The sequence below is a fragment of the Oxyura jamaicensis genome, chromosome 19, assembly GCF_011077185.1.
Source record: "Oxyura jamaicensis isolate SHBP4307 breed ruddy duck chromosome 19, BPBGC_Ojam_1.0, whole genome shotgun sequence".
Classification (NCBI taxonomy): Eukaryota; Metazoa; Chordata; class Aves; order Anseriformes; family Anatidae; genus Oxyura; species Oxyura jamaicensis.
The window spans coordinates 9,841,751-9,851,261 of record NC_048911.1 but is presented as its reverse complement, the minus strand read 5'-3'; the positions used below and the strand labels follow the sequence as shown (position 1 = coordinate 9,851,261).

At 51.2% G+C, this 9,511-nt stretch overlaps 1 protein-coding gene across 2 annotated transcripts; it reads right to left on the bottom strand.

Moving 5' to 3' along the window:
• Positions 1-1,162: 1,162 nt before the first annotated feature.
• On the bottom strand, positions 1,163-7,110 carry C19H17orf78 (chromosome 19 C17orf78 homolog). 2 transcript variants are annotated; one of them, XM_035343280.1, is made up of 8 exons: positions 6,791-7,110; positions 5,509-5,716; positions 5,158-5,238; positions 4,227-4,499; positions 3,697-3,810; positions 2,997-3,136; positions 2,238-2,403; positions 1,163-1,382 (listed from the first exon to the last, which is right to left on the bottom strand). In XM_035343280.1, exons 2-7 carry the CDS (start codon positions 5,564-5,566, stop codon positions 2,257-2,259), a joined length of 813 nt encoding a protein of 270 aa, XP_035199171.1. In that variant the 5' UTR covers positions 5,567-5,716; positions 6,791-7,110; the 3' UTR covers positions 1,163-1,382; positions 2,238-2,256. The 2 variants fall into 2 exon arrangements, 1 of the variants encoding a protein (XP_035199171.1); XR_004755344.1 differs by lacking the exons at positions 2,997-3,136; positions 3,697-3,810.
• Between the last annotated feature and the right edge of the window lie 2,401 nt (positions 7,111-9,511).

Here is a 9,511-nt window from a genome sequence, read left to right as displayed (position 1 = left end):
GCCGATATGTACATACATCTCCTGTACAGATGGATACAGGGGTGCGCGGGGCGGGCGGGCGGCCGTGCGTGCGCGCTCCCGCCTCGCCCCGCCCTCGGTCTGAGGGAGCGCGGCGCGGGCACGGCCGGGCCCGGCTGTGAGGGGAAGGTCGGGGTGTGAGGGGCGCGCCTGCCTCTGGTGGGCCCTGTATCCATCTGTACAGGAGATGTATTTACATATCGGCCCGTATTTATATACATTTCTGTTATACGTGCGCATATCGCGCCGTTTTTATATACATTTCTGTTATATGTGGGCATATCGCCCCATATTTATATATATTTCTGTTATACGTGAGTATATCACCACATATTTATATACGTTTCTGTTACATATGCACGTTGCCCTGTATTTATTTATATATCAGATACATATGTGTATATATTGCCCTTTATTTATACATATATGATATCTATATGTATTTTGCCCTCTATTTTTATATATATAATCTCTATTGTCCTGTATTTATTTATATGAGAGACACACGGACATATTGCCCTGTATTTAAATACATATATGTATATCGCCCTGTATTTTTATATATCCACATATAAGTTACATATATAAAAATGTTATAAATAGACATTTAAATGTATAAATCACGGGCTGCCTCCGCCTGTTTATGCAGGGTTTGAAGCGTTTAACACCTCACAGGGGAGCCCAGGAGCTGCTCTCACAGGCGTCGGGGCAGCCCTCGGCAGCTCGTGCCTGAGAGCTGAGGATCCAGGTCAGAGGCTCGTTCTGTGTCAAAATGCTCGGCCGCCGGCGTGGGCACCGCTCCCCCGAGGCTGCAGGAGGAGGCCGGGTGCTCCCCAGGAGTCTTTCACCTGTGTGCTCCGTGTCAGGGCTGTGTAACGGCACAGCTGAAAGCACTGGAAATTATTTTTTCCTTTGTCTAGGCCCTAAATGCGTTCCCTAAATTATGGGAAAAATAAAGTAGTTGAGGGAGGCAGAGTTTGGAACGTCAGTGAAATTTTTATTGCTTATGCCAACAGGTTTTTCCAGTATCTGGGAATTAAAAGAGGAATCCGGGTAGTTAATGGAAGGAATCAGCATATGGGTGTCTTTGCAGCAGCTCTTTTCCCCGTGAATTGATGTGACTGCCCCGATCAGGTAAACGTTTCCTCTGATGTTAAGTCTGGTTTCACTCTGCAGCGGTTGGGCTGTGGTTGTTGAAGCTGCTGGTGTTCAATCTGCTGCTTCCAGTCGGTGGGGAGGAGAAAGGTGAGGAGTCTGAGTGAAAAGGGTGTTCCAACAAGACCTGCGGCATTTCTTGGGTGGGTTTCATGGATAACAAGGATTTGGGATCTTTTCATTTAAGAGTCTTGGTATTATGCTTCTGTCTGCCAAGGGAAGAAAAAAATACCATGAGGAATACTAAAGACCCATATTGCTAGAGTGTTACCCCAGTGCTCCGTTCTGTTGGTTTCTGAACCAGTAATTAATAGTGCGACATCTCCTGGCTGAACTGAGCTCAAGAAATTATGGCAAGCCTAATGTCTCCTGGAGGTAGCAGGGACATAAAGAGCCTTAACTCTGTTCAAATGGTTTTCAGCTTAGGAGAGGCCCAAAGGTGTTACCACCTGACGGCTGGTCAATGGCTCGCGCGAAATGGCTCTTAAGGGTTTCCGTTTAATTTCCTCACCTCTCGCTGTAGCCCATTTCTCACAGCACAGTTTCACTCCAGGAGGGTCAAAGTGGATAATTTGTAATGAACAACGTGCTCATGTGCCTTTTTCTACTCAGAAGTTTTAACAAATGAGGTAATTTTCATTTCTATTTGAAATTGTTTACTGATTTCTGCAAGTTAAATGTCCTCAGGCGATTTGTTCGGCATGTGCAGTATCTGGAGGGTTTCTGGTGTGCCAAGCTCTCCAGTCTCACCGCGGGGCAGTTAGAGCACGGTGACAGACAAGCAGCTGGACAAGCCAACGTTAAGTGACTTGATCCCTCGTCACAGTGCGAGGCGGGAGTAGAGCGTAACTGCTCTACCTCAGCAGCTCACTTAATGGGGTAGGAAGCACAAGATTAAGTCATTTCTTCATGAAAAGGCACCTTAGTCATTAATTTTCAGGGCCACGGGGATATTTAATCTTTTGGAGTGGAAGGGATAGGTCTATCTATTTCCCTTGGGCACTTGCTTGAGCTGGGGCCCGCTATCCCTCGCTCAACATTCGGTTGACGCTGACTGGTCGTACCTGTGGAAGGGAGTCAGAGTCAGACAAAGCATTGCAGTGATTTCTCTTTCGTGTCCTCAAGCAGCTGGGTTAGAAGCGTCCCCGTTTGGTGACCCACTGGCTCTGAGGCTGCGTACGTGCTTCCGCTGCTGCTCCGTCTGCAGGCCATCCAGGCAGAGCACAAGCTCTTAGGAAAGAAGCAAAAGCAGTTAGGGTATGTAGGGTGGGCAGTACCAGCGGCTCAGAGCTAAGAAAAGGCTATTTGTTTCTGGAGGGACCGTGGTGGGACTCGTGGGTGTCTGGGCATCAAAGCCATATGACTTCACGGACGTAACTTGGCGTATCTCAGCCCTGGTGTGTTTGGTTCCCGGCATGGCATCTTGTGTTTGTGTGTTCTCACCTGTGTGCTTAAATGGTGCATGCTACGGCCTGCAAGGCGAGAGAGGGAGAGGGTCACCTCTCCTGAGTCAGGTCCTTTTCCACCCTAAACCATTCCCTGGCATCCTCCTGATGCCATCTCCTCTAGGAGGAGCAGTGTCCCAGCACAGCAGGAGGTTTGTGAAATCCTCACCGTCAGCACAGTGCTGTGCCTGCAAAGCTCAGCTCATGTCCTCCCCTTGTCCCGCTAGGCTGAGCACCCAGGCTCCGTCCGTGCCTGTGAAGACAGTTCTCCCTTCCCGAGAACTCAGGAATGTGCTTTAGCTCACCAGTCGTGCTCACACGGCTGGCCTGGGTGATGGTGGGGAATGAGATGGGAAGCTGTCCTGGTTCAGAGCTTACCGAGCAGGGAATTTCGCATATGACAATCACCATGTAGCATATGGCAGTGACTAACAGGATGCAGACGATGAGCAGTTTAATGAAGATGCTTATTTTTTGTCTGATCAGCAAATCTTTGTCGTTTCTGGGTGTAATTCCCTCTAAAATGAGATACGTAAGAATATTTCAGATGTCTTTACGAGTCTTTGACAGTTCAAGATTCTCTTCATTTTGGTTAAGTTGGGCTAAGTAAGGCAGGCTGTGGCAGAGGAACGATTCGGAGGCTCCTGAAGGCTTTTGCTGGAAGCTGTAAATCTCTCTGGAACCTCAGGATATTTTTACGTTAGAATATTTCAGACATCTTACAGTTCCTGCCTGCACCCAAGAAGAAACGGGTGTGTAAGCCCCAGCACAGTGGTGTATTAAGGCTTGTAACTTCCCAGTGAAGTCCTGTGTGGTTTTTAAAGGAAGCTGGGAGCTGTTAGGGGAGCTCAGGGCATGCTTGAGCATTGGTAACTTCCTTTGAAAGTCAGTGCTTAAATCCTGCTTTCTCCTTACAGCCGTGGGTTCACAAATTTATTGGCAGAGCCAACACCATTATTCAAAGAAATTACTGGCTGGGAGAACTTGGGCCAAGAGGTGTGTGAAAGCCAGTACCCTTTCCGTCCCTACGTCTTCTGCTCTGCTACCTTGTGGCTCAGCAGGGAGAACTGGAACCTACCCTGTGAAGTCTGGTTTTTGTGGTGCACAGGTGGGGTAGTCGGAGCCTCAGTAAAAACCTTCCGCTTGAGCAGCGTTGCTTTTACAGCACGGTTGGATATCCCTGGCAGAAACACTGGAAAGGACAGGTTTTAAATCTGGTTATTTGTTTCTGTTTGAATTGAAGAGCCAGAAACATTTTCTAGAATAACTTGCATGCTGAAACAGTTGACCAGGAATGATAGCGTACTGGCAATACGCAGCAGAGTGTCAGAGACGGGTAGTTTTTTCTGCTTGTGTGCTGTTTTCCAATGTACAGAATGATCCGTTTGTATTAATATCGGAAACTGTATTTGCCAAAACCTCCTGGTCCTCCCAAGAGAAGGGAAAACAACGGCATGGAATTGTTCCAAAACTTGAACCTTTCCATAGCTTTAACTCTGACTGTTACTCTCTCCTAGTTTTTTTTCCCCTTCAGAAAGGCACAAGACCGCTATCCCTTCATATACTTAAACATACTTAAACAGATACTTGCTACGTCGAACTTCTTACCTTTTCCTCTAAGAATAAATTTTCTATGAAGCTTCCTTCTCCTGGGTGTCAGTAAAACACAGCTGTGGTTGAGAGCGGGTGCTCTGACTGCAGTGGTGATGACTTCGATGCTCTGCAGGGTGCACTTCTCTACAGCCTGCTCTGCCAAATCTCCAAGCATCTTCTCCAAGTGCAGCAGATTGACTTGCACGGGGCTTCGATGACTAAAGCATTCCAGAGTGCTGACTTTTTGGCTTCTGCTTAACGTCCCTTTGGTTGCTGCTATCCCAGGGGCTGGAAAAGGATAAGAACTGCATGCTAGAAATGGCTTCTCTTAAATTATTCACAGTTCCTCCTGCGAAAGGTTCGAGCCAGCAGTTAGCTGTGAGGGCTATAGCCGTAAGGAAACGTCATGGACAGCTTCGGGTTCATGTTACGACGAGGAAGACTCAAGCAAATTCTCTGTGCATAATCCCTTTGTTGTTCGTTTTTGTCGAACTAGCTTTACTCTTGAGCATCGTAAATTGTTACCCTCTCCAGGGCAGCAGTCACACCCCCGACCTTCATAGCCACCTAACCACCGCTGGGCAGCTGCCCAGGACCCTCTCTTTGGGGTCCCTGTTGCCCCTGGGGACCCTGAAAGCCATGTGGGACCCGAGGCCCTTAATTGAGGCACTCGGATGCCAAAAGCCGGCGGGTGCAGATCCCCAGGTGATGAGGAAGGGGCAGTTCTATCAAGTTGAACTCTGCAGTTAGCCCTGGGGTAAGCTGGCTTCCTTTGCCGCAGTAGTTGGCTGAAAGTTTCAAATTTTGTGTGTAATTATTGATGGCAAATGACACCAGCCATCAGGGGTTGCTGGGCTCTTTGGTTTCCAAAAAAATTGAAAAAAACAAACCTCTGCGTGACCTTTTGTGTCCTTTCGGGAGCTGTCCTCTCCCAGCAGCTCCTTACCTTGCAGAAAGACGTCCAGGCTCCTTATGTGGCCGGCTGTGGCTGAGGCATTTTCCACGTGGCATTTGTAGTCTCCGAGGTCTGAGGGGAAGGGAGTGAAGGGCGAGCAACTTTTAATTACAATGTGCAGTTAGGTCAGCACTACCCGCTGTTTGGTAACTAATTTTAACTGCCAGTGTTTTGTGACAGCAAAGGTGTGAGGATTTGGGGTGAGGGCGTATGGATTAGAGACTTACTTCAGTGCATGGGAAAGAGACGATTAACATAAAACATTTATTACTAATGTTTTTTAAGTTAGTCTCCTACAAAATCCTTATTCAGTTAGAGCTTGCAGCTATGTGAGCAACTCACCTTTTCCGATGAGCCTGGTGTGTGCAAACACTAAGCTAAATATTAATATCGTGACCATGATTGCATCTGCTCCTCACAGTCTCAAAGCCCTTTTTATCTTTACTGCTTCCTCTGAGTATCGCTGTATAGGTGTTCAGGCAGATACCGTGCTGATTAGAGCTCCTGGAATAGCGCTGTGATCGTATATTCCTGCTGGAAACTCCTGTACCTTTATGACAGCCAACGTACAGAGAGCTTAAAGTTAGCGTCAACTCACTGCAGGCTGTGCTTCCTTCTAGTTCAGCTCCAAGCAGCAGAGGTGTGCAGTTGGGTAAGGAACGGGCCTGAAGAAAGCCTTATCTGTCAGCCGAATGTCCTTCCGATAGGAGCGTCCCAAATGGAGCCCGGTCCTGAAGGCGAGTCCCAGAGCCGAGCGCTGAGATGGGCGCAGCAGGTGAACAGAGAGGGCTGGGGGCTGCTGGCTGCCGGGGGCTCGGCTGCTTCTAGAACCGGGCGCGCCCTGCCCGGCAACCGGAGCCCCCTGGGGCTCTTCAGCTTGATGCTGAAGCCCAAAAGTGCCTAGGACAGGACAAGGATGCTAGGAGTGAGCCAGCAGCTCCTGGGGTGGCTGTGCCCAGTGCCTCCAGAGGCAACACGTAAAGCAGCATCCAGGAATGAGTGGGAGGACAGTGTCTAATCCAAAAGTCCTGATGGGATCGCTTTGGTCCACTGCGTGGATTGTTCTGGGGAGCTGGCGTTGTCTGCATTAGACACAAGGTGGCGATGGAAATCACTTTTTCCTCCAAAGCCTCTGACTTTTAAATACTGAGTAGCCACAGGTTAATGCCCTGATCAGAGAAGGAGGGATAGAATATTTTTGTTGAATCTGAAACAACCCCCTGAGTTTTCAAGTGGCTTGTACTCCAGAGGTTAAAAAAAACTTGCCTGTAAGCATTATAGAATCACAGAATCAGTAAGGTTGGAGAAGACCAGTCATAAAGAATCAGTATAGAAGTATGGCATTCACCATTTTCCAGTGTAAAAGTAACAATTTGAATCTTCTTGAGAAATATAAACCCACTCCCCCCCCAAGTGTCATACAAAGAATAAACTTGTAGCTGCAAATCAGGATCAAAATTATTACCCAGTTGAACAAATCTTTTATTATTCTTGAGATAGAAACCGTCAGGAGTCCAAAATTTGTCAGCCTGGTAAATAAAAACTCAAAAATACTAAAAAGAGAACTAGCTTTTAAGCAATTTAATACAACTAAATGTTCATTTTGAATGTGTTTGTCCAGTACTGTTACTCCGTGTTCACCTCCCAGCCCCGGCACTCATTTCGCTTTGTGACTTGGTCTGCTGCTTCTCTTCTGGGCTGGGAATGCCGAGACAAGCCTGCCTCTGCAGTCTGACAAGGTGATTTAGGGCACTGCCTGAAGCCGTAAGAAAGCTTAGGACTAATAGCAGCACATCTTGCAGACGGAGTTAGTGGCTGTTCACCTGCTGACTGCAGAGAAGGAGATTTATTTTGTGATTATCCTGGTAAACAGGCAGCAGTTGTCAGCGTTGCGAGTGTTACCATTTGTTTTCTGATGTTTAAAATCTTCCATGGTGTTTCCTAAATAAAAGATGATTTTGGTTTTAAAAGCCATCTGACCTTTCTCTCTTTTTCTTGCCTGCCAGGACAGGAGTTGTGCCAGGACGCATGGTGTCACTAACCTAGGATGATCTGTCCTGTGTTTGCACTAGTGACGTTACCAGAGCCTGGGGAAGAGACATGGAACCCGGGCTTGGCGTCATAAAAGGTAATAACATTTCCCCTGCTTTTTTTTGGATATGACTTATTTGCATTGTTAAGGCTATGCTTGCTTTTTTGAGAACCCGTGTGTGTGGGGAGGGGTTCCACGTGTAAACAGTGTGTGTGCTGTAAGCTGCGTGAAAGTAAGTCATGTGTTGTGTCTGGTTTCCAAACACAATGGGAAAGGGACATGCATTTAAGCAACATCCCCTAACCCAGAATCATGGTTACAACTGTAAACCCCCCATTGCACAGTACGTCTGCGCTTTGTGAAGCAGGATGTTCAGATGGAAACACACATCCTTGCTGTCCACAATTTGAAGCTTGAGCACTGTCCTTAACTACTTCAATCTAGAACTGAAAGAAATGAGAACCCATTTCTGTTCCCACGTAAGTCACGGCAACATTCAGCAGCTGTCCCAAATGCAGGATTTGAGTCAGCATGGCTAATAATTGTTGTTGGGGGCCCCTTGCTTAAATCAGTTACTGTAATTCCTCCCAAATTGCATTTCCTTGTAAAACATCGCCCACCAATACTCATTCACAATGAAGACATCTTGTTGCTGGTTCAGTAGGGAAGTGCAGCTGCAAGACATACCAGATCCAAAGCTTTTATTTGCTTGTGTAAAATTCACATGGCGTTTTGGGAAGTATTCTGTGCTGTGTCTATGAATAAACTGTCCTTCTGTGTGATGTGCGCTAGGATTCCTCTGTGAAAAGCCCCAGTGTTAGTGTTACAGGGATAACTGAGGTGCTGCTCTACGGCCCTCAAAGCTGAGGGCTGCTATTAGCGTTACGTTTCAAAAGCACCTTCCCAATCCACCTTGAATGTTGATGTATTTCATTTGCTGTCTTCTTGCGTTCTTTTCCCTGGCTGCCCTTGGCCGGGCGAGTTGCTACACCCGCTCCCGTGGAGCAATCCCTCCTCCGGCAGCGTTTGCTGACTGGATGGCCGCGGCGGGCAGGGCAGGCGGGCGGCCTGCAGGTTTTGGCATGATCTCGGGGTGCCGAGAGCCCTGGGCACCGAGAACCTGTTGCAATCCCTGCTTTTGTAAGCTGTGTGTGTGGAGTTAGGGGCGGCTCGGGGTGGTTTGGGGCACGGCGCCTCGGCGGGGCTGGGGCTTAGCGCTGCGTGTGGCGAGGCTTCAGCCTCCTCCTCTGCCTCCTTCAAATACAGTTTTTTGCTGGGGAGAGGCCCCTTGTGTAAAATGGAAGGTCCCGAGGCACAAATAAAGGCGTTTATCCCCTGAGCAGCCTTCCAGGGACACAAATAAAGGCGTTTATCCCCTGAGCAGCCTTCCAGCCGTGGCGCGGAGGGCCCTGACCCCAGCACCTCACAGCCCCGCTCCCGGCGCCCCCCGCGGCTGGCAGTGGTTGGCTCCGATCCGCCCGCGGCACCCCCCCCCCCCCCCCCCTTCTACCCCCCCCCCCCCGTCCCAGCAGTGGGCGCGCCCAGCCGACCGCTCAGGCCATGGGCGTCTCCTCGTTAGCCCCGCCCCGCGGTGCCCCCGCGCCGCTCTCATTGGTCACGCCCCCTCCCCGCTGCGCGCCCGCGGGGAACCAATGAGAGCGGCGCGGGAGGGGAGGGGGCTTAGAGGCGCTTGACCCCAGGTAACCCCTCGCATCACACCACCGCGCCGGCGGGGCGTGGCCGGGGGCGTGGCCGGGGGCGTGTCCAGGGTGGATGGGGCGTGGCCGGGGGCGTGGCCTGTCCGGGGCTGGGGGGGGCTCCGCGCCGCGCCCCCAGCAGCGCCGCTGCTCAGCGCCAGGCCGGGGGCCCGCGGCGCCTCCGCTGGGGTCGGCACCCTGAGGTGAGCGGGGCGGGCGGGCACCGGGACCCCCACCCGCAGCACCGGGGGCACCGGCACCCGCACCGCTGAACGGCGCCGGGGGCCGCGGCGGGGCCGGGGCTCGGCGGGCGGCGCCCCTGGGCGGTGGCGGGGCCCGTCCGGCCTCGGGCGGCACCCCCGGGCCCGGCACGGAGCCCCCGCAGCCGGGGCAGCCCGGGAACGGCTCTGCCGAGGGGCCGGGAGCGGATCCGGAGCGGCCCAGGCTCCCCCGGTGCCCGGCCCCTGAGGGCCCGCCGGGGTCGGGGACGGCGCCGGCTGGCTCAGCACGGGGGGGCTGCTGGAAGCCGAGGCCCTGCTTCCTGCGGCTTTGTGCTTTCGGGGCAGGGCAGGTGAGGGTTTTAGCCTCAGTACGCCTAGGGAGCGTGTGTGCCCGT

Excerpts from the sequence above, each read along its gene's own strand:
- C19H17orf78 (XM_035343280.1), bottom strand. The coding sequence starts at position 5,566 with ATGGTCACGATATTAATATTTAGCTTAGTGTTTGCACACACCAGGCTC. Across the intron at positions 5,239-5,508 it reads CACCAGGCTCATCGGAAAAG|ACCTCGGAGACTACAAATGC; the intron begins GTGAGTTGCTCA and ends CCTTCCCCTCAG. Across the intron at positions 2,404-2,996 it reads TATGCGAAATTCCCTGCTCG|AGCTTGTGCTCTGCCTGGAT; the intron begins GTAAGCTCTGAA and ends TTCTTTCCTAAG.